The 24,610-nt window shown below is 43.2% G+C and overlaps 1 protein-coding gene across 5 annotated transcripts in view; it reads left to right on the forward strand.

Moving 5' to 3' along the window:
* Positions 1-24,610, forward strand: part of phldb2b (pleckstrin homology-like domain, family B, member 2b) — a 44,665-nt gene that overhangs the window by 14,485 nt on the left and 5,570 nt on the right. Inside the window, exons 1-15 of one of the 5 annotated variants that reach the window (XM_047337868.1) lie at positions 30-215; positions 5,876-5,995; positions 8,215-8,399; positions 8,656-9,852; positions 13,282-13,656; positions 14,996-15,157; positions 15,956-16,093; positions 17,650-17,778; positions 19,217-19,372; positions 19,527-19,637; positions 19,795-19,869; positions 21,370-21,516; positions 22,924-23,064; positions 23,192-23,291; positions 24,380-24,530. In XM_047337868.1, coding sequence (XP_047193824.1) covers positions 5,941-5,995; positions 8,215-8,399; positions 8,656-9,852; positions 13,282-13,656; positions 14,996-15,157; positions 15,956-16,093; positions 17,650-17,778; positions 19,217-19,372; positions 19,527-19,637; positions 19,795-19,869; positions 21,370-21,516; positions 22,924-23,064; positions 23,192-23,291; positions 24,380-24,530 — 3,122 coding nt within the window. In that variant the 5' untranslated portion in view covers positions 30-215; positions 5,876-5,940. Of the gene's footprint in view, positions 1-29; positions 216-5,875; positions 5,996-8,214; positions 8,400-8,655; positions 9,853-13,281; positions 13,657-14,995; positions 15,158-15,955; positions 16,094-17,649; positions 17,779-19,216; positions 19,373-19,526; positions 19,638-19,794; positions 19,870-21,369; positions 21,517-22,923; positions 23,065-23,191; positions 23,292-24,379; positions 24,531-24,610 lie in introns of those variants that run through there. The other 4 variants (XM_035142709.2, XM_035142712.2, XM_035142713.2 and 1 more) reach the window with 4 other exon arrangements.

The raw sequence follows: 24,610 nt of genomic DNA on the forward strand, positions 1-24,610 counted from the left end.
CACAGAGTCAACACAGGCAGACATCAACACACACACACACACACAGGGAGAGAGAGAGAGAGAGAAAGGGGAATAGTGGTTTAATAATTCATTTATCCCCTTTTTTTCTTTCTTTGAGGAAGATTCAGGTTATGTTGTAGTCATTTATCCACAGTGAGAAGGAAGAAGTTTGGTGTTTCTGTCGTGAGAAGTGCGCACTGAATGGGAATCAAAAGGTGTGTAACGGATTTCTTTCTTTTTCTCATCTCTTCTTACAGAGAAGCAACAGTTAATTAACTCAATTCAATTTATTATTGAGACCGTTCGACTATACTGTATATTTAATATTTGTACCCTGCAATGTTTGTAAATGAAATAGTTTGTTGTGTTAATTTGCGACGCTACACATCTCATGGCCGTCTGTTATATTTAATCAAGTAATTAGCAGTTTTTGTCATCATGCTAGCACAACCTTCCTGCCCCTTTGTTTTTGTGTGTGTGTGTGTGTGCAAAGCTGAATCTGGATATGATGGGTGTGTGTTCAGACTCTCTCCTTCACTGATTCGGTTTATGGCTGATTCACCTTGACCACAGCACACTAAAGAAAAGTTAAATTTACTACATTTTATTATGTTCAGTGGTTACACAAAATAAAACAATCTAAATCAACATGTTTTTAAGTTGATTGAAATAAGCCAGATGTACCCAAACATGTCACATGTGGTCAGAATCGATATTTTTCAGTGAGTTACCAGTGACATATTGTGATCAATGTTTTGAAACTAGCCTCATGTGCTCTTTGAACATGTTTGGGCAATGCTCTTAATCTGAAATCTTCTAGTTATCATCATGGGTCGATAGATTTGCATTTGCTTAAACTATTATCTTACTTGACCCTTAAATAAGCAGTGTAAGCCGTCTCAGCCAGTCAGGATGATATTAGGAGCAGATATTATTTCATTAATTTGTGGGTTAGCAATTGAAGAATTTGTCACCTCCACCATGGAGGTTATGTTTCACGTCGGTTGATTTGTTTGTTTGTTAGCAAGATTATACAAAAACACCTCGATGGATTACCACAAAACTTGGTGGAAGGATGTGGTCTGGGGAAGAACCCGTTAAATTATGGTGCGGATCCAAGAATGGTTTTATCACTTTCCTCCACATTGCAAGATTTCTGTGTATGTGCAATTTGGTGCAGATCCAAATCTGGATCTGTTGACTTTAAATGTGGTTTCATAAGGAGACTATTGGGCCTTGGCAGAGGTATGCACTTAACTGAGTGCCATTCTACTTTAAATTTTCAGTATATCGTCTTTTAATTTTTTTTTAAAGCCAGTTAGATTCTATGGAAGCTGCTAGAACTCCAGTAAATTGCAAGGTCCATCTGCCACTATAGATCAGTATCAATATGAATCAGTAGAGCTGAACTCACTGAACTGATCGTTTTTTAACTCAATGATTTATTTTGCCTTATGCTTCACATGGCATGTTCGTTCAGCAGGAGTTAAGTTGTGAATCAGTGCAGCCACTCAATCCAATCCAGCTCAAGCCAGGGTGGGAAGTCAAACTCGTTCCATCACACCCTGCTTGTGGTTCATCGCCTGCCCCTTTTAATGGAAATAAGCTAGTAGCGTATGCCTTGGGCTAAAATAAATTAGCTGGCAGGATCACAGGGTGGTGTGAGTGCATGTGAGAGAGGGAACTAGCCTGAGGGCATGAAGAGAGGGTGCGTGGTCAGGATACCTGACACCTGAAAACAAAACCTGCTTCATTGTTCTGCGTGTATTGTTTTCATAAGTCTTTCTTCTGCCTGCCTCCAGCGTATATTTTTTCCTCTTACGCTATAAAGATAAATGAAAGATAGATCCCTTTGTTATCCGTTTGTGTTTACCTTCTGATAAATCAGAGGTTGCGGAAAGTTTATCCCTGTCCGTTGGGAAGTGGGGGGGGGGATCTTTGCGGATACGATTTGAAATGGAGCAGACAGAAGATGGCTTCTGAGCTGGTGCTCAGCAACATTATTCTTGTGAATGAGAGAGAGAGAGTGAAATAATCTACACCAACTCCCTTGAGAAAGATCAGCCTGGTGTTTGTGATGATACTGCTGGACCCGTTTGCCCCAGGGAGGGTTAATTTGTGGTTTTGAGGCCAAGTCACACTCCCACTGGGACGTGTGTGTGTGTGTGTGTGTGTGTGTGTGTGTGTGTGTGTGTGTGTGTGTGTGTGTGTGTGTGTGTGTGTGTGTGTGTGTGTGTGTGTGTGTGTGTGTGTGTGTGTGTGTGTGTGTGTGTGTGTGTGTGTGTGTGTGTGTGTGTGTGTGTGTGTGTGTGTGTGTGTGCGCATCTTTGCGCGCATCTTTGCATGCCTGAGTAAATTCCTCTTCAGTTAAGTACCATGCACGTACTATTTCCAGGATCTTAGCAACATTATGAGGACAGCCAGTTTTTCAAACAATGCATACATTTTGATTTGAAAACAAAAATTATTGACAGGCTGCACTTTGAAAGTTTTAATTGTTATCACTTTGGACATCAAAACTGACCAATTAGCAGGTAGTATGGGATCTTTGTCATTGGTTTATTTTTCATTCTAACCCAATGGTCTTAATTTGCCAGTTCCTCCACTTATGTTAACCAAACAGAAAAGCAGTTTTGAGTTTCTCCCTCCCATAACATTGCGGCAAGAGTTTAGTTTATTCGGATCTACGTAGGGACATAAATTGACTCCAGACGTGATACAGCTCCTACATCTGTGTCCTCAAAGACTCTGAGGTCTGACTTTGTAGATTGCAAACTTTCAATTATCCTATAAATGTATATACAGACTAATTTCAAGTTTTATTGTTATTGAAGAAGGTCTGTGCCCTATGTACTTGTTGGGGGGTGCTGGCGCCCCTTGCTTCCATACTCAATTAGCCCGTAAACAAGAAAACACGGGGACAAGATTAAACGTGTTTTGTTGTGGATGTGGTACGTCTTTGTGCGCGGAGGGGAGCGAACATGTGTTTGTCCTGAATAACTTGCATAAAAAAGTTAGGTCGGACGTCAGACTTCAAATTTGATCTGTGTGGAAGAACTTATGATTATGCTGTTTGTTCCCTTGTTATTGTGTTAGATGAATTTAAGGGAGTAAGTCCTAAGACTAGGAAAGATTAGTCTCCATATATCTGCTAGAAATAGATTCAATAAAGCGTGTACCTCTGCCAAGGCCCCAACAAGTTCAATCAAGCCGCACCACATTGCACACACTCACATCGATATCTGTCAACTCGCTCACGGTGAATCCTGCGAGGGTCTCCTGCGGACTTTATACCAGGGGGCCAGGAGGGGAAAGTCCGCAGAAACTCCAGCGCCTCTCACTCGGACATTTGGGTTCACGCACGCGCCTGATCTGGAGGATCTCCCGAGTTCAGTGCATGTCTCAAAGAAGCTCTAGTTTGTTGGAAATGCGCTCAGTAGTTTTTGCGTAATCCTGCGGACTAAAAAACAAGCAAACGGACAGTGGCTGAACCCTAACATCCTTGGGGAGGTAATAATAACTCGAGGTCCAAAACAGAGAAAGGAAGTATAATGAATAAACGGTATATTTGTTGTTATCTCGTTCACATAGACACACATACGGCTGGTATTTGTTTATGCTGAGGGAGGGAAGGAGGAGAGGATTAGTTATTTGTTAGCTAAGGAAGAAGGAGGGGTGGAGGGCTGTGAACAAATGAGGGGCTGACACACTTTGCACATGTTGAGGCCATTGAAGATAGGAAATTCGATTTTTACAAGGGCTGGTTAAGTGTGTGTTTGTGTACGTGTGTGTGTGTGTTTGTGTGCTCGCAGATGCCTGTGAGTTTGCTGCTTAGCAAAATACTGAGAGCTACTGCGAGTCATTAGGCAGACCCTGTAACAAGACACATTCCCATTGACGCATGGTTTGTGAAGACATACACTCACATTACTCATGTCTGTTGATGAGAAAATACATAGTGTGTGTGTGTGTGTGTGTGTGTGTGTGTGTGTGTGTGTGTGTGTGTGTGTGTGTGTGTGTGTGTGTGTGTGTGTGTGTGTGTGTGTGTGTGTCTTTCTCTCTCTTTTCTTCAGAGAGATACACATCTTTTTGTTCTCCTTGTCTTGATGCCACTTCCTTACAGTTTTTGCCTAAACCTGCACGGCTGTGTTAACTTGAGTATATTTGAAGAGGTTGAGAGTCCAGCTGTGTAGACTAAACATTTCTTACGCTGTTTTTGTGCGTGTGTGTGTGTGGTGTAAGCTCCACCTCAGTGCTGCACTCAGGTCTCCCTCTGTGCTGGGAAATTGCAGCTTTGAAAGCAAAAAAAGAGAGAATCTGCACTCTCGGCGCTCTGAGGCAGTGTCGAGACAGGTATGACCTCTTGGAGCTAAACTATAATCTCACATTATGCAGCTTTCGAGTGGAGGTGTCCATGGAACTGCACGTGAAATTGGAGAATGAGGAATAAAAGGAAAAGTCGAGATCAGAACCGGGGAAGTGGGAAGGAAAGAAAAAACGGATCCTGCCATTTTTCCATTCTGTCTTTTTCCATTCACCCCTTTGCCATCCCCCTCCTGCCTCGGTGGTTATGACGAGCTTCAGGTCCAAGGAATCTGATGTAACTGTAATGGAGCTATTAAGGAGACGTTGTGTTGTTTTAGCCTTTTACTCACATGCTAACATTGTGGGGGTTTGCTCTAATGCTTATGTGAATAAGGATGGAGGTCGGGAGAGGAAAGAGAGCAAAGATGACGTGTGTCTTTTTTTGTCAGGCTTGTGGTTTTGTATCTTTTCTTTATTCAGTGACGTACTTTGATTTCTGACTTGGCATCTCTCAACTTTCTTTAACTTTACAGACTGTGTGTGTGTGTGTGTGTGTGTGTGTGTGTGTGTGTGTGTGTGTGTGTGTGTGTGTGTGTGTGTGTGTGTGTGTGTGTGTGTGTGTGTGTGTGTGTGTGTGTGTGTGTTGTGTGTGTGTGTCTGTCTGTGTCTGTGTGGTTGTGTCAGCACTGCCGTCCCTCTCCTTCCCCTCTGAAGTATTTGGACAGCTGTGGCCGACTGTGTGTATTACAGAGGTTGTGACCCTGACATCTTGTTTAATACCTGGCCCTCTCAGTCTAATTGATGGCCAGAATAAACACTGTGGTCTGCAATTGCTGGTTGTGTGCGAGCATGTGCAAGTGTCTGGCTGTGAAAAAAATACTAATTTTAAAGCTCCACTCGTGACTCTTCATACAGTTTTCGGGATATACCGAATAACCAGAACTGTTTTCAGACGTGAATTTTGGAAAATGTCCGGCCCCCTATTTCTGAACTCTGCCCGTCTCCTCTTGTAGCCTCTTCTCCAGTTCCTCCCTTCTATCGTCCCCCTCCATCGCCTGCGTTCGCATTTTCATCTCTCCCTCATGAAGGATAATCCAATCACCCAATTAGTCTATTGAGTCTTTTTCAGCCGTTCACATATGAAGAACGCAGGAGGAGATATTCCTCGTCAGGCATGTTTTCACAACAGGAAAATGCACAGAACAATCAGGTGAGGGGTGGCGTCTGAGTAGAGCAGGCAGGAGGCAGGACATGATGCATAATTACTACTGTAGAAATCCTGTTTTTGTTTACAGCACATGACACTTTCGTCTGCCCTTATTTCCAAGTGGACGTCTCCACTGAAGCGCTGTGAATTTCCCAGACGTTTTCCCGCTGCTTTCTCACATGGGCTCACAGACATTTTACATAGGGGCCGACGGGAAAATGTCCAGAGCAACTGACTCTGGCGTGTCAGTGTTGATGTGTGCAGACTTAAGAGTGTGTCTGAAAGCAGCTCTATCCACTTAAATGCCACGACTTACTTGATTGTGCTTTTTGGGGTCTTTACTTTTCTTTCTTTTCTCTCCAGGTTATTCCCTGTGTCTGGGTAAATCCTACTTCTTCCGCTTCAACCATCCTGAGGAGGCAAGCAGAATGAAGAGCATGCTTCCACAGAAGAGTCCTGTGTCGGCTTTGGCCTACAACACAGGTACACACACACACAGACACACACACACAGAGTAAAACCCTTCCCTGACCCCTGAACTGCAGTTAATCCCTGTTCTTTTTTTCTTTGTTCCACCCCTCTGCCTTTGTTCTGCTACATCACCATCTTTTTTCCTCCACCTCCTCGGTTTTCATCCTCACGCAGCTGCTTATCACCTTTTTGTCCACCTTTAGACATTCATCAGCTTTTTTTTCCTGTTGTAACATCAACACCCTTGCAAAAAAGTTGTAGGTAGACACGACCCAGGCAGGTGTGTAAGATCAGTGTGTGTATGTGTGTGTGTTAGCAAGAGAAACAGGTAGGGTGGGGGCAGCTCTTTCTTCCAGCGCTCTCAGATGTCTCTCAGAAACACACGCTTGCACTGTCACACACATGCTTAAACTTAAATTCAAAACATGATGGAATGTTTTCGTCATCTGGTGGCCCTTCATCGCCGTGGTGATTCAGCTGGACTCTGTTGTCTCCTTAGTGATTGATCGGCCTGTGTGGAAGGTGCAAGCACGCCATAATCACTTGAATCCTTGCTCCTTACACTCCAAGACACAAGGAATGCAATCCTGTCTCCCTCAGCCTTACATCTCCGACTTATATTGCTCTCTCACACACACACACACACACACATCTGTGTTATTACTGGCTGCCAGCATCTATAATATACCTTTCAGATTGCCAAGACTCCCACTCGGACATGTGCACCTACAGTGAAGACTCGCACAAAGGCAAGAGTGGCCAGGCATAGATGAGAATGGTCACAATAGAGGAGAGTTGATGCACACCAGACCTCCAGTATAAATCTGCCCATGTATGGACACAAATACCCAGAGAGTGTGTGCGTGTGCAGATCTTATGATGTCTTTGATTTTCTGCCCCATTTCTCTCCACATGGCCCATGACGTGCACTTTTAGATACTTTACTTTCCCTCGTACAATACCACTCAGCGAGGCGGTAGTAGCTGTTGAATACGCTGCACTGTTTTCTGCAACACACATGTACGCTCTTGGCATGTGGACATGCAGCGTACTCATTTCTCTCAGGCGGAGCCGCAGCTTATGTGTGTGGGTGTGTGAGGCAGTCAAACACTGGGTGGTCCGAGCTGACACATTGTAATAGCTCCTTTTTTCCACATAGCACCACACATGATAAAGAAAAACCTAGGTAGGTTTCCCACACATTCCTTTCCACTACCACAAGTGTTTTACCTACCTTTTTTGATGACAATATTTCGAGATCAGGCTTTCAGGGATTCTCTAAAACAGAATTGACTTGGAGCTATCGATCAAATGAACTCCAGCTGATCTTGGAGATATTTTACAATTTTCTGGCTGATATTTCCGAGTTAAATTTAGCAGAGAGGAAGTAAAAACGGACTTGGTTGAGGTTTGGAAAATAGACCCTTCCACTGCTGAAAACGGCTTTAAATAAAAGGCTGTAGAAAGGGCGGGGGGGGGCCTCTTGAGGGTATTCCAGAATATTTTGTGGTCTTTTTCATTTCCCCAAATCCTATAGTGAGGAACTGAACTCCAGTTAGAGTTGAGCTGTTTTTCTTGGATCAGATGGAGGGTTTTGTGCGTGCGTGCATGTGCGTGTGCGTGTGTTGGTTCCTTTTCTGGGGGATCTCCTGCCAGTTGGGAATTGTTTGGGTTTGGTTTGTTCTGCCAAGGGCCCAGTTTATGAATAGCTGCAGCTTCAGGTAAATGCAAACTTTCTTTTTCTCTTCTTCCTGCCACCATTTGTGGTTCTTAACCCCTCGTTTTTTTACCTCTGCTAAGGAGGTTATGTTTTCACCCTTCCATTTGTTTGTTTGCAAGCAAGATTACTCAAAAAACACACTGGATGGGTTCCCACAGAACTTGGTAGAAGGATGCAGTATGAGTCAGAAAAGAAACCATTACATTTTGATGCGGATACAGATCTGGGAGCAGACTTTCTTTAACATTGCATGTTAGAGTATTTTCCCACATTTTCCTTGATTTCTCAGAGAATAAGCCAAGGATCTTGATATAATCTTTGTACATATTTATGTCTTATCCCTGCTATACAGATGTTTTTGTTTTGTACCTGTCTTATCATTTATTTTACACACAATTGTTTCCTCATCCTGTTTCTCTTCCCCACGACTGTTCACCTGTATTTGTGTATCTTCACGTTCCCATGTTGTCCATTTATTTTCTTGCCCATTCTACCTCTGCCCTCCCTCCAGACTACCTGAAGTTTAGCAGTGACTACAGCTATGCGGTGGTGGGCGGCACCAGCAGTGCAAGGGGCATGCGGTCGGCCTCCGAACTCCGAGACTTGATGGACACCCTGCAGCGCAAGAAGACTGCCCTGGAGAACAGCCTGAGAGCCAATGGGAATGCAAACCCCTCCTACTTCAGCATGACACAGGTCGGCCATCATTTAGCTCCACTACAGGGTTTATTAGGGGCACTCTTTTCCAGTTACCCTGGATGTTTGTCTTGGGCTAACCACGGTTCACCCATTATCCCTTGGCTCTACTAAAGTGTTGAACTGGCAACAAATGATTTAGTCATAAACTTAAATCTACTGAAGCTGCACCATTACATTCTGTGTATAAATGTGCATTAGACATTACAATAAGATGGCATTTTTAAATATTTCTATTCTCTTTTCTTTCTCTCAGTCCCCCCCCACAACACCCGTCACAAGTCCTTCCACATCCTCATCAGCCTGTCAGGAACAGATGAGGCGATTCTATGGCTCGGATCGTCCACCCATGTCTTTGAAATCTGCCCCCCCTCTTCCCCCTGGACGTCGATCTGACCCTTCCTCCTATCTGGCCTCCCGCTCCTCCCGCAACCAGGACAACTTCAGTGTCGGTGACAGCCGGCGACTGCATAGCCAGAGCTCCTCTCCGTTGCTGTCCGCATGGAACGGTGGAGGCTCTTCAAGTTCTGTTGCTGGTATGGATGGCTCCCTCCTCTCTCTTCCTCCTCCCTCCTCCTCCTCATCCCACACTCCATCGACAGGAGGCGCAGTCAGCATGCCCTCAAGCCCCCGTCTCGGACGTCGCAGCTGTGGGAACCAGGAGCCATCGCCCAGCAGTCGACCCAGGAAATACTCAGGGGGCTCGCTGAATGGGATGATGGGAGGAGGGTACAGCCGCTCCCTGCCACGCCTCTGCCCCTCGTCCTCTCCTCATGAAAACGGTAGATTGATGACCTTGTCAACGCTGCCCCCACGCAGATCCGATACAGCTGGGAGTCACAAATTTAGTAGAGACCATTACAGCAACATCAGCCAGGATGCAAACCACTATGGTGCTTACAGCAGGAATCAAAATCTGGGAGAAAGTGTTGTGTCTATCTCCCTCTCCTCCACCAAGAACTTGCCTTCTACCACCCCCTCCATCTCGACCACAACAGCCCCACCTGATGTGACCATCCCATCCAAAGCGGGGGGCTCCTCATCACCTCGTGTGGCCAAAAAGCTCAGTCTGACCTCCTCTAGCTCAGTTGGCACCATCAGCTCCACAACCCCCAGCTCTCCAGACACAGAACACTATGCCAGCCATGGAGTCGCCCAATCAATGGAGCAGACTTTGGCAGAAAAGGAGAGGCGGGGGGGCGATCTTGAACTCAATGGTACCCTGGGGTTTGGTCTTGGGGAGAGGAGGTCTTCGTTTGGAAAGGCGGGGCTGGAGCCTCGGATGGGGTTCGGTGATAGACGGACGTCATTTGGAAAGGCAGGAGTGCCTCCACAGGGGGGCTTCAGGGAAAGAAGGGGCAGCATCAGCTCACTAAGTGGGAAGGAGGAACTGACTGACTACCACCAGCACCAAAAAGAGGAGAGACTACGTGAGCAGGAGGTGGAGAGACTGGTGAGTTGGAGTTTGTGTGCAGATGCATAAAGAACGCCATGTTTTCTTCATGTCTTCCAGCAAATGTAAATCCACACTGTGGGAACATATTTTCATTTGATCGTTGATTGTTACGATTACTGAAGGTGGAAAGAAAAGGAATGCGTTTAGGAATGCCTCCCTCCATCACTGACCTCCTCCTTGTCCTCTCAAACACACTCTCCCAGGGAGCTTAACACACACACACACACACACACACACACACACACACACACACACACACACACAAGCACACAAACACACAGTGAGGTTCACCACTCTCACAGATGTCCCTGGCAGTTAACCGTTTCTAACAGGACTATTCTTAACCCTGGGCTTGGATTGTGTGTATGTCCGTGCGTGCGTGTGTGTGTAATGTGTGTTTATATCAGTCATCTGGAAAACCGCCCAGTGTGGTTCGGCCCACCGAAGAGCCACAGAGCACATCAGTCAGTTGTCGGTCAGAGAAACTCTCGAAGATTAGAGAGCAGAGTTGTCGTGGAGCAGGTGGAAAAACATACAGATTCTCAACATACTGTGTAATGACAAGTGGACTCAGAAATCCCACTGTCCTTCTCTCTTTACACCCAGAAAGAGGGGAGCGTAGATGAGTGAACTGGTGTCTTCTTCTTTAACTGTGAGAAATAGTTTTCTGGATGCTGTACAAACTAAACTGCTCCACGAACCTCCCAGTGGCTTTGGGCTAACCTCCACATGTTGTAGTTATGATATAAAGATGGAATGTCCTGCTCTGAGACATTTTTACTTTGTTTAGTTTCAAGATGGAATATTTGCTTTTCACCCCACAGTTTTAGGTTTCATTTGGTTTAGTCTGTTATTTTTAGTAGATGATATAAAAGACTGCAACCTCCTCTGAGGCACATGTGAATATGCATTTAAATTGAAGCAGTGGTTTGCATTTCTTTAATTAATTGTCAAAATGATTATTAACTGAATGTTTTGAATAGCAGGTTCTAAATAACTGATCACATAAACTGGAATGTTGTAAGCAAGTCATTAGCATCATCAAGTCTATTCTCAAGCTGTGTCTGCCCTCTAGTGGTGGTACAGGAAACCTGCTGGGGAACACAAAATAGGTATCTGACCACATTACCAGTTGTGCCATTTACAATGTGCAGCTTAGATGGATTTGGTGAGTTTTGGTTCAATGTCAGTTATGGCATTTCATCAGCTCCCATCTAAGTTTGCATTTTGTTACCAGCCATCAACATCATCTTGTGTTGATTGTGTAAATGGTTTCGAATTTACAGAATGAACAAGAGAGCAGAAATTTGGTTGTTAGCATGGGATCACTGACAAGTAATGAAGAGAAACAAAGGGGCATAGATTGGAAAAAAGAAAGATGAAGAGAGAGTGAGATTAAAATGTTGTAATGGAATGTAAGGGCCACATTGAAGGGAAAATAATTTTGAGAATAATGTCATCTTGAAACAATGAATGAAAAACTACGACTTTGAATATCATGCAGGTCTCTTACCGTCGACCTCTACCAAACATGTCCTCATCCACAAAGTGACAATTTCCTCTCTGTAGTTTGTTCTTTGGAATAGACACAGTTTCTTGCTCAGTCCGTTCAGAGTCTAGATATTTGTGATAATGTGCTGCTGATGTGACAAAAGCTGACATTTTGTATTGAAACAAGATGTTCCGCATTCCTCATTTTAATGCATGCGGCAGGCTGATCTTCTGATCCTCCAAAATGACACCTAGGCTAAAATTATGACTTTGCGTAATATTCATTTTCTTTCTTAAAATGTTAGAAATTACACATCAGGATTTAAAAAAAACAAAATATTTTACAGCCGGCATTTTCTCTCATTTTCTCGCCAAAGTACGAGCTCATGCTGCGTCTCCCAGCATGATCCCCTCGTCTTTCTCCCTTCACATTAGTCCTTCCATCCATCTTTTTTTTTATCGTGGCCGCTGTCTGGCTCTCATCTCTCCCGCTCCCATCTGTCCCTCTCCAGTTGACAGCTGATTACTATAAGGGCTCCACAGAGGCTTGTGGCCATTAGAATCGAGCAAGGTGACAAACTGACACTTGCTTGTTTTGGTCTCAGCTCCTGGTTCATATTACCCAGTACACTGTGAATATCTGCTTGTTTGCATGCACACATAATGTACAAATGTAAAGTACATTATCAAACAATTTAATGTTGTGATTCATTATTAGTTTATAGATTTCAGTCATTTTTTTGCATTTCATTTCTAATATAACATGTTAAATAATAAATATAATGTATGTTTATTGCGATGATACTTTTCCTACATAGGATAGGACATATCTCTCCAGCCTTTCTAAACAAGGAGGTTACTGTATCATGACTTTCACCTGGTTCAGATTCCTTTTTTTGAAGTACAATTCCCTGGAAAGAGTCTTGTTTCCTCAGTGGCAGCACACAGACACATTCCTGTGTCTGGAGCCACGGCTTGTTCTCGCGTACTCTTCCGATCATAGTTGACAGCTGTCCACCGCCTCATTAGCTCACACACACACCCCGCCATCCCACGTTACATTTTTCCTGCCTCCATCTTTCCCTCTCTAACATTACTCACTCACACAGGCTCCTCGTGTAACTTACTACTGAACCTGTAAGAGGACTTTTCCACTCCGTGCAGCCTCTGTAGCTCCCCCATATAGTTTCATCCGGGCTGGACGAAGCGAGGGAAAAAGGGATTCTCTCTCCCAGGATTCCCAGTGAGAGGAACTTAGACTTTCTAGTTGGGAAATCATCTACTAAAGTGGTGTGTGTGCAATGGCATACAAGAAATTATAATCCAGAATATATTTTCGACAAAACCAGGACAAAACAGACAGTGATTTCTGCGATGCTTCCTCAGGTAACCTGAGCACTGAAGAGATTTTTTTTTTTATGATGATGAAAATTATAATTCTTCTGTGTTGTTGTGACTCTGCTCTAGAACCTTTTAAACAATTTGTGCTTTGAGCAATTTTACATTTTCTATACACAGTATGCATGAAGAAAGGAAAAGTGAGAACTGGTATGAAAAAGGGCAAAATGTATTGTTAACTGGTTTTAAAAGTCAGAAGTTGTTGCACTGTTTGACATCTGTTTGATATATCTCAACTTGTAATATCTTTATTTAAATTGTGTGTTATTATAATTTGGGGCACACATTCAGCACCACTCCTGAGCTTTATAAAAATATCTTTTTTATTTAATTAAATAGGCTTATATTGCATTTCTGTTGCATCCTAACAGCAACACTAAAAAACTGACTACACAATTTGAAATCAGGCCTTTTCACTTTTAAGTACACCTTATTAAATAATCTGCTACTTTACTACAATAGTCGACGACAAACCTTCTACTACATTTGCATACGCTGTAACTCATGCTCGTGTTTATATGTGTGTGTTTATCTCAGGAGCGACAGCGGCTAGAGACCATCTTGTCTCTATGTACGGAGCTGGGCCAGGCCGAGAGGGACGGTGGCGGCTCAAACTCAAGTCCCGCCTCAGCTGTGGCAGATCTCCAGAAGATCAACCAGGAGCTCCAGAAGCTCCAACTGAACGATGATGACGACGACGACGATGACGCACCGTCTGTCTTTTCTGACTTCTCGGCTGTTATCGACACCCCAGGGAGCGGACACATGACCTCCCCTGGATCGGAGAACGGTTTCTATGATGACGATCTGCAGTGGCGCAGAAGCCACCGAGACAATAGGGCAGAATCCCCCACTGTCAGTTTGCGAAGCTTTGCCCCCTCACCTTCTCCGCGTACACAGAGGACCAATGAGGTATAAGAAGTAGTATTTGATTTCTAATTAGAATGCAGATGTCTACTTTGTGTTAAAACAACATCTACAGCTCTCCTATTAATATCACATCTTCTAGTCGAGCATTGAATAGGGGACTGATACGTGAATTGATTCCACCACATTGGTTTGTTATTCTCAGGGTCACTTTACCACTTTCAGGGTGGCACAGTGGTTAAGTGGTTAGCAAGAAGGTTCTTGAATCGTATCCCAGTCTCTGTTGAGTTTGCATGTTCTCTACGTGTGTGCATGGGTTTTGTCAAGGTCCTCCTGCTTTATCCCAAAGTCTGTGACATGCTGAAGCGTTCATGTGAAAGGTGATGCCTGGGTAGGTCGAGCAGGAGGCAGGGCATGACGTTTAAATATTTCTGTGTTTTTGATCCAAAAGCTTTAGAATATTGTTTTTCCAAGTCAGCGTCTTCTACGTGTATGGTACCTCCTTTTCCTCCTGAGGAATTTGTATTCTATTCTTTTTTCCCAGTTTTGCATTAGTCAGCTTCAACGTGCCCAATTCTCCGGACATAATCCTGCTGTATTTTCACTGGAGTTTTTACGAAGGGGCCGGCAGGAAAAACTCTGGGGAATGTCCCCAGCTACTGACTCGGACATTTTTGCGCTCTCACATAAAGCTCCTCTGGATAATTTCAGGAGATTATCCGGAGATCCGTGCATATCAGAGAGCAGCTGAAGTGGTGGGGTGTAATTTGATATCACTGGTCATTACAACAGGACTATCCTACTCATTATGACAAATTACAAGTGAAGAGAAGAGTACTAGAACGCTGGCAAGAGAGAGACCGGAGACTGCACAAGTTGGTGAATAGAAGTGATTTCTAGTTGTTTTGTGTCATTGTGTGGGGAAGCTGTAGATGTGTTAAGAGGCACAGTTACCGTCTTGGATCTAGAGATAATTTTTTAATGACATAGGACAGGAGTGCAGGGCTGCGATGGTTGCTCCTTTGACTTTGGTCAGCTTCTTAAAAGATTAATCGGGATTAATTGTGGGAAGTGTCGACTCGCCATGTTCTTTCTGAAAGCTAAGGATCACTCCTCTTAATACTTGGAAAGTCTTGACACACACATACCTCACATACGCAGATGTGAGATATTTACAGAGCTTTTATTAGATTAGAGCTGGTCAAGTGTGGGAACTTATAATGGAGAGCTGGTATCTATGTGTGTGTGTGATATAATTATGAATACTGTCTGTGCTCCTTTTCCACATTATGCCACTGATTTAGTACAATTGTGGAGTGGTGGATTATTGTTACAGCCACCTATGAATGCATACGATCTCTAACTCTCCTGCTGATGTCACCAGGCTCTGGAGGACGCAGCTCGCCGCAGCAGACAGGACGTGAGACCTTCAGAGGAGGAAGTGAGGCAAGTGAAGGAGGAGAGGATCCAGGTGCTGAACAACATGGAGGAGCTGGAGAAAAAGATCAAGGACCTGGACAACCAAGTGGAAGAGTCTGCCTGCGAGGTAAAGCGAAGAGACAGCTCATGATTGAAATATTTAATTTTGTTGAAATGTATATTTATATAGAGGTCAGATTATGTTATGTTTAGTCACAGATCGAAATATTTTTCTAAAAAAGTGAGACAATTATAACTTTACTCTATTTATTAAAGAAAAATTATAACAAGGAACTTTTGCAAAATTCCAGGGGTTCAGTGTTTAAATAAAGTTTAGCAATATTAGCAATATTTAATAATCCCCTGACAAATGGAAGCGCAGTATGAACAATAGTAATTTTTTTGTTGTGACTTCAGTGTTTCCCATTAATTATCTTGACTGCGCCGGATTGTCATATTTTAATTTGTGCCACCACAGTTTAATAATGAACCCAAAAGAATTTGCACTTCTTATAATAACATAAGATATTTCTCTCTGTGAGGTTTTTTCCTGTTGATTACTTGTGAAGCTGTCGTCTGTAGAGTTATTTGCCTCATGCTCGCTCTGTCTCTCCCGCTTGGATGCTTGTGCTATCGTCCATTAAGTTTTTACCATTCATGCAGACAGTCAGACCTCGTAGTTTCAGCTGCCACAGACTGAATCAATTAAAAGTAATACTGTATTTTACACTAATATTTAAACTTTGCAATTAATCCCCAGTTCACATGTGTTCCAAATTGTGGAAGTCAACCTGTATTACACCACTCAAACTCTTGTGTCTAGGTGAAAAGCTCACATTTACAAGTGGTGACATTATAAGTTATAATAAAATTAAGAATACAGCAGGTCTTCATAAATCAGCTCTGCTGTGTGTATTTGTCCAAGGTGGAGGTTGAGCGAGCGCTGGTGGAGGCTGAGCAGGAGTCAGAGGTGGCTGCTATCCAGCAGGAGAAAGAGGCTCTGGAAGCTCTTCGCAACAAGATGGCTCACATGGAGACCAAGTCCCAACAGGAAAAAGACAAGGTACGCTGTGTGAGCTTTGTCGTTAAACAATGCGAGTGAGTAGGTACTTCTACTAAGAACCTGTCGAGAGGACACTTGAAATGTAAAGAGGTTTAATCCACAGACTGATGTTTGCTGATGAATCTTCTACAAATTGTGAGAATCACTTTTGGGAGTCATTAGTAAGGAATACTTGGGAGAGGGGCAAAACGTACTGTAACTAATGGGGGGGGGGGTTACAACAACAGACTGTATATAAAATGGACAAAATGTAAGCCAAATCATCGCAATTGCCTAATTGGCTAGCTAAGTGTGATGTGAGTCCGCATGCTTAGATTATTGGTGGATAGGAGATAAGTCGCTCATTTTCTCAAATGGATGTTTGGTTTCTGTCCTTTTAGGTAGTTATAATCACATTGGTGTACTTTATTTTCCCTGTAACATTAGTTTTAATGAGTCATTTGATGCTTCAAAAACAGGGTGAAAGTTCATTTTTGACAGCTGAGACTCAATTGGTTGAGTGTGTATATCAATGGAACCTCGATACTCCACGCCTCAATCACTACTGCGCAGACTCTCTGGCTCCAAATGACGATAAAAGCACAAGATGGCTGCTCCCGTATCAGAGATATTTAGGCTTTCAGGAGAAAGTGGAGACGCATCGTCCATCTCTATATACAATTTATGGTTTAAACCAGCAGCCTGCATTTCCCCTCCCAAAGTGTGTGTGTGAGTTTGATAGTGAAATTACATGTGTTACTCAAAGAGTCTCCAACATGTTGGGATCATGTGACTGACTGATAGGTGTTAATCCTTCTCATGCTGTCCCTGGTCCAAATATATATCTGTCAATACTGCCCAGGGTATAGCGGTCACCGAGCACTCCCATCTTACCCACACTGCCGTGGGGGGACGCACACACATGTGCTGTGAAGTTCTTCTCTGTTGGATTGAGTCTTACCCTGAATGGGAATTTTCCATGCACCCCACATTAGAGGTACATAAAGTCAATGGTAAAACCCCATTAAGATAATGAGTGAGTCAGAGGGAAAGACAGATTCAACAGTTAAATTCTAAACATGTTTAAGAGTGGTGAATGTGAGTGCTTGTACAGGTTTTGGGCGTGTGCGTGTATGTGTGGTATTTATTGAATCAATCATTCAGGTGTTAGTTAACCTTCTGCTGAAACATCTGATATATCTCTTTCTTTCTCACCCATCATTCATTTTCATTCAACAAATAAAGGAAAAAATGCAGGAAACAGAACTAATGAAACTTTACATACCATCATCCCACCTTCCTTTTTACTCCCTGCTCCATTTTAGCAGATCTTACTTCTCCAGCTTTCCCTCCCTCCCCTCCCTCTAGGCTAATATCGCTGACCCAGTCGCTGTAGTAATTAACCGTGGCTCCCCAATCCAACTAACGCTGCCATCCTCTCTTTGTCCTGTTTGTGTGTGTGTGCGCGCGTGTGTGTGTGTGTCTTTGTAATTATATGTACACAAAAAACCATGTACACGGTACATGTGTCCTTGTGTGGGCATCCTCTTCATGTGTGTTCACGTGTGTATGCGAAGGCGTGTGAGTTGCTGCAGGCAGAGAGGGGCAGAGTAGAGAGGTTGGCTCAGATTGTGTGTGAGCAGCGCTCCCAGCTGGACAGCTGCCCTGAGGCCACCAAGGAGCCCCTGCAGGAGCAGCTAGCCAGGGTCAGTACACACTCAACACCGCACTCATGCATGCACAGGAAGAAACAGTTGGGTCCAAAAAAATCGGACCACTTTCCCTTTCTGGTGAATGTGGAAAGTGAATCTCGGGCTAAATCCACACAGCTACTCTATCTTCACAAGTGTTTTGGCTCCAAATCAGTTTTAATCCAAGTCCATATCACTGTCCATTTGTGTGCCGGTGTAAACGTGTAAATTTGGTTGTTGCAGATTGTTTAAATAGTAGCTCGCCTCCATGTAAGCAGTTGTATCTGTTAGCAAAGACAAGAGGGTCAGCAACACTATTAAATGTTGCGTTCTACACTGGTTGCCGAGGCTGATGCCGGCTGTTTTCTTTCGGAAAGTGGTCATGTGGTAGGAGCCTGACGAATCAGCAAAGAGTACGTTCTCCAAACCTCCATTTCTGCCCGTCCAGACTAAAACGCAGCCCCAGAGTTTTCCAACTAAACCGTGTCGGCAGTGTTTCCTAACTTCTCCATTTTTGCATCTCTAAAACTTGGGAGTAGTGTGGCCGACAGACGTATCAGTAGCAGAGTTGATGCGTTTTCAAAACAAAGACGTTGCTGTATGGATGTAGCCTCAGAATCTTGAGTGTGTAAAACCCGAGGATCCATGAAAGTTAAACACAATATGTAGGCAAGGTTACAAGCAACAATATTCAACAAGAAGTGGGAACTTAAGCCGCTGTGCTCACACACTGGGAGCAGAAAACCAGAACAAAATCCGATCAATGTACTATAAATGTGGAGTTAACATGATGCTTGCCTGCTTGAACTTGCATGTGAACATTTTCTCTCCTCAGCTAACTTGCTCTCTGTGTCCATCTTCATCTTCACTTCTCACTCTCTAACTAACTAAGTCTTTATTTCATGAAATGGTTTGATCCTGTAAGAGTATGAGTTATCTCGATGGATGAGCTCTAAGATCTGTTTGGGGCTCACAGAAATCCACGACATATAGAATGTCGAGGCCAAGTCTCCATTCTTTTTACAACTCTTTAACTCTATATTTTGGGTAAATGCTTGCAGAATGTAACATGTTGCCTAAACTGTAAAACACTGGTTATGCTTTGGTGTAGTTGTCTGCATGACGGTTGAAATAAGACATCAGGTGTATTAGCAAATGAGAAGGTGCCTGTCAATACATGATTGCTTCTTTATTTCTGTTTTTCTCAAAGCAGTTGGAAAAAACTTTTTCAGGTAAAATAAAAATACACAACAAAGATTCATATATGACTATAGTGCAAAATTATAATAATCCCGACTTCTAAGCTGCTTTTCTAATAAAAAAAAAGAGTTTTCAGGGTTTTTTGTGTGTGTGTTTATCAACCACTTGCATACACACTTGCATACACACTCCTGTATACATGCATTCCTTTATCATGCCTTTTTACCAATGCATTATTCTTGTGTGTGTTCAGGACTGTGAGGTGCTTGAGACGGAGACCAAGCGTTTCGAGGACCTGGAGTTTCAGCAGCTTGAGAGAGAGAGCAGGCAGGACGAGGACAAGGAGACGCACACACAGCAACTTCTGCGAGAGATCGCAGATTACCAGCGCAGCACAGTCACCCGCAAGGTGACAGCCGCCTCTTCGCGATTGACCCGACAACAATGTTTTGATTTAATATCAGTCCAGAAAAATCTTGACTTTGTATTTTAATGTAATGCAGTCTTTTTGAAATGTTTGTGAAGAAACAAACCATCATTATTTTCCCTTTCAAAAACGTCAGGCGCGACTGTTGACTCTGAAGAAGCAGGCGGCACAAATTACCCAGCAGGCTCAGCGAGAGAAGGAGAGCTTCTTGAAGGAGAGGAGCAACCTTGAATCAATGCTGCAAAGGGTACAAGGAAATCCATGTTTGCATGTGTATGCATGGGACTGTTCTTTGCTTCTGCATGTGATAAAAATGTTCATAAAAGTCCAGCATCAACAAAAGGTAATTTTTTTTAAATTAAGTTTTTTATGTTTTGCTTCCCTTTTGTTTGCGTTTCTTCTAGGAAAAAGAAAACCTTTCCCAACTGGAGGGAAAGCACGCCGACCTCACTGGAAGCAGGGGTTTCACACTTAGAGAGGTAGGTTTATTTCACAGCTGTCACACAAGAAAATGAGAATGATGCCTCCTTTTGAACTATTTATAAAAAAGGGAAGGGAGCCTCCATTATTTGAATGGCTGAGCGTTTCCCTCTGTGCTTGCGAGGATCTTTTAGTGACTGTTGCTGTGACGGCACATCGGCTACAATTATTTCCCCTCCAACAAAACTATAGACACATGTTTTCATGGACACCGATGTTCCGATAATAACTCGATTAAGACAATAATCAGAAAAAGTCAATGCCATGCAAACAGCATTTTAACTTAACCCAAATAAGGTCATACTCAGAATAAGCAATAATTCAGTCAAGACATGTGGACTTGTGGAGCATTCTGACCTTACTCACATTATGTTAACATGTATAGGTCTATGCTCAATAGTCTGAATATTACTGTCCATGGAAACGCAGTCAGTGAGAGGGTGCAGTCAAAAATTACACCCCCCATCCCTCCTTTCCTCTTTTTCCTCTAGAATCCTCTGCGGCTTTTGTGTTGTTTTACTAATTTATCCCTCTATCCCCTGTTTTCTTCTTTGTCCAGCTTGTCTGTTTAAACCCATTTCTTCCTATTGGGGATTTCCCTGATCCCAAGCCGACTCCTTTCACATTGGGTATCTGCCGATAGAGTCCGCTGCCACACTTGCTAAATTACGTTACTTAAATGTTGATTAAATAACCTACTGTCTGTATTTCACACATATTTGAAATAACACAGCTGACATAGGTTACTCACAGCGACTGCTGATATGAACTACCACCGGCCATGTTTGTCATTTTACTGGAGAAAGCAAAACTGAGCACTGCCTAAAAATGAGAGGCTGCTAGTGTAATGTTTTCTATACAGACTGTTGAGGATAATTAGCGTTGGAGCATAGAGAATCTGAATTCAGATTCCATCACCACTGCGTCCAAATAATATTTCACTCTTATACAGTACATACTATCCTCCCTGGCTTAAGCAGCTTGATGCTGCACTGTAGAAGCCAGGTGTCTTAAAGAAGAGGAGCTGCAACACAATCGAGATGAAGTGGACAAAACACAGCCAAGCATTGTTTTGAACAACAATTTGGATTCATGTTGTTCCATCAGATACAGATCCATTAAAGAATGCCTGGATCAGCCAGATCCTTAGGATCGTCTTCGGACATCTCTACCTCCAATGCTTTGTTCCTCCTCTCCAATTGGTTTCTTGTTTAGACTGCCAGGAATCAGAGTTGAGACCTATTATAATAATTCAATGCACATACTCACACATATTAACCCTGAGGTAACCTCGTAGGAAAGTGAATGGTCTTGTTTATTCCTCTTAATCACTGTTAACAGTGTAGCTTGTCTCTAATTGACAGGACTTTCCCCCAGTTTTTTGCCTTGAAACTAAAAGTCTGCATCATTCTAAAGACTACTTTGTCATAACATATTAATATGGCTACGCTATGCCTCACCCCTTCTCTCTCCTCCATTTCTCTGTTGATGCTTTCCAGGGCTATGTCACAGTCAGTGAAATCAATGAGCTTTACTCACAGCTAAGAGGAGAACCTAAACCCGCCCCTGCTCTGGCCAATGCCTCTCCTGACTCCGAGGCAAAGCCCTCCCCTGGCGACGACACCCCCAAACCACTGGAGGATGAGGTGTGTGTGTGTGTGTGTGTAGTGGTGCAAAGGGCTTGCGTGTGTTGTTAGTTACACAGACGCAGATGATACAAAGTGTGCGTGTGAAAAAAATATTTCCCCTCCTCCTCCTTTTATGTTTTTTCACTTCTCTGACACGCTCCTCTCTTCTTTCCAAAGCTCTATTATTCTTCCTCACCTGCCGACTGTCACTCCTCTTCCTCCTCCTCCTCCTTCTCCTCCTCCCATCGTAATCCCCGCCCCTTCCCCAAAACCCCCTCTGTGCATTGGCCAGAGAACATGGTGTCTTATCGAGACCCCTCCCCTCTCCCTGACTCTCCCCCACCTCCTCTTCCTGTCAAAAAACACCACCACCATCTCAGCCAGGTAAAGTGAACTGTAGATATAGATTGTTGAAAATGTAGTTGTAGTGCACGATGGACATTTTTTTCCCTGCAGCCATTTTGATATGAAATTGTAGGCAAACACAAAACCCAAATCAAAGCGCTGCTAAACAACTGTGTGGACATTATTATGAACCTTTCTGTTGGTGTCTATAAGGTGCAGAGGCTAACGACACTGGCACGTAGTAGAGCCCATCTGCTATGGTCCAACAGTCCCCCTAAATACAATCACACCAGTTCCACACATTTATAAATATCAGTCTCCTAAATGCGCCTTTTTTCATTGAGATCCATGAATTATTACCTGAGAAATTGGTGGAAATGTCTCACACAATGTTAAAGAAACTGACAAAAATTCCTTTGTCCGGGTCTGTGCCAACATTGAATGGATTTATTTCTTGGCTCCTGTTCCCTCCTTTCACCAGGTTTTGTGTAATTCTGCCGAAACTCTAACAAGCAAACAAACCAGCAGATAAAAGTAAAAATTGAACCCCCTTGGTGCAGGTATTAGCAATTTAGCGAGCCAACAGTTGAGTAGCGTAATGCACTGAATGCAAACGCACAATGACAGAGGGCAATGATGACACCTGTTGGGAATATCAACATTTTGGGGGGCGTCTTCTTGTGAACATGGTAAACAAGAAACCATTTGAAGGCACCAACAGAGCTTTGATTATTGTGTTTGCGGTGTTAACCTATTATCTCATGTCAAGATGGCTGCTGTGGAAAGAGGTCAATGGAGTGTGGTTTTGTCTGCCACATTGTCTTGTCGTCTTTTTTCTTTCTTACTACCACTAGAGGGCAGCAAAGTAAGAAATTTAACAACTCATACTTACAGTAGTTAGAAAAAGGTGGGACCATGTTAAATCACCTAAAATTAACTAGGATTATATTGATTGTTAATTTTAATTGAAATAAATGTTGAGAATTAGAAATTAATTAATAAATATAAAAATGAATTAATGTAAAGATTAACGGTTTACATCGTTTTTTTGTGTGTCTGTATTTGTGTGTGTTTCATCAGCAGTTCCGTTTGCTGGAGGAGAGGAAGAGGTCTGAGAGAGATGGGTCCCATCTGAGCGACACATTACCCAGGAAGAAGGTCACTCCCAACATGAGCCGCCAGTTCACGTGTGCAACACTCGGACGCAGTTACCCCACCAAGGTACACACGCACAGATCAAAGACTAAATAACCAAATTGTTAATCACATATTATATGAAGTTATACTGTTTATTGATTAACTAAAGGAATAAGTAAAAACGTTTTTTTCTCTTCTTGGTTCTTCATAGTCCCATCAGCCCCTGGTACAGAGCACAAGCTGTGGCAGCATTCTTCCAAGGATTTTCTCGCTGTCCAGCAAGGAAAATGATTCTCGGTGTTTGCATAAAGGTACACACACACACACACACACACACACACACACACACACACACTTGCCTGGAAACCTGGAAACCTAAAATAGGGATGAAGAGAGAGCAGGCAAGTGTTTTAATCTGTCAGTTGTCTCCATCTCTCGCTTGGGTTGTGACATGGAAATAAGCCTTATATGGTCACAATAACCCGAATAGGGTTTTGTGTGTGGGTGTGCACATCTTTGCGTTTTGTTTATCTGTCGGGAAAGATCATGGAGGAATGCGAGTGGAGGAGGGCTGTCCCGTCAAGTGATACAGACCGTTACAACAAGTGGACAATTTTCGTCCTAATGCTTTTGAGTATGAACAATTAGTCTTGTTGTGTCAACTGTTAGAGGTGTTTTATACGCGTCTACTATTCATTGTTACTACTATTGTTACTATACTACTATCTACTATTCGTCGTTACACGTAAACTTCCTACTGCAAAAGCAATCTTTAAAAAATCTTTATATCATTATTTTCTATCGGTTTGGACGTTTGCTGACTTGTGGTGTTGAACCTAGATTTTGCTGCTGTGAGATAAGTTTAATGTGTATTTGGTCTTTAAAGAAAATGGATTTACTTATGTACCACTTTTAATCTTTTTTGTGCCTGACACTGGGATGTGTATTTGGCCCCCCAGTCCCTTTGGTCCCTTGATGTGGCTCATCAGATGGGTGGGTCTGCTGCATGGAGCTGATAGTATCAGGTTGTGTGTGTGTGTTTCTGTTTCCTGTACCCAGAGGCTGAGTTTGTCTCTCTTTAAAGTATCGGCTTTGTAATTTTGCCACCATTCCTCGCTCTCGTCCTGAGGATGTCTCATATTTCTTAGTCTTTTGAGTCTTTTGTACACTGTTAGTTTGACAATCTGGACACAGGAAGAGTTGCACCATTAAGGTGTGGATATATTTCGTTTCACCGTGGCGGGACATTGTGATCCAAACTCGAAGCTGTCTGAGGAAAGCGTTGTGCCAGAGGATGTGACTGAAACAGGTACAACATGGATGTGCAGGAAAACACGAGAGTACTGTTAATTAACTAAATGTCTTTTCTCTCTCTGTTTGTGTTTTTGTGTGTTTCCAGGTCAACCTGGCTCTCGAGCCGCTTCCCAGACCAACGTCTACCTCGATGCCTTTGGGTACCGTGACAACCAGGCCTTTGACACGATGAGCATGGATAGTACGGACTCCATTGAAACCAGCATCTCTGCTTGCTCTCCTGACAATGTCTCCAGGTAAGTTCACACGTGTTTCACTGTATATACTAATAGAAGTTAAGGGAAAAATAAAAAAGAATTGATCCTGTTTGTGCTTC

The sequence above is a fragment of the Hippoglossus stenolepis genome, chromosome 19, assembly GCF_022539355.2.
Source record: "Hippoglossus stenolepis isolate QCI-W04-F060 chromosome 19, HSTE1.2, whole genome shotgun sequence".
In the NCBI taxonomy this organism is placed as follows: Eukaryota; Metazoa; Chordata; class Actinopteri; order Pleuronectiformes; family Pleuronectidae; genus Hippoglossus; species Hippoglossus stenolepis.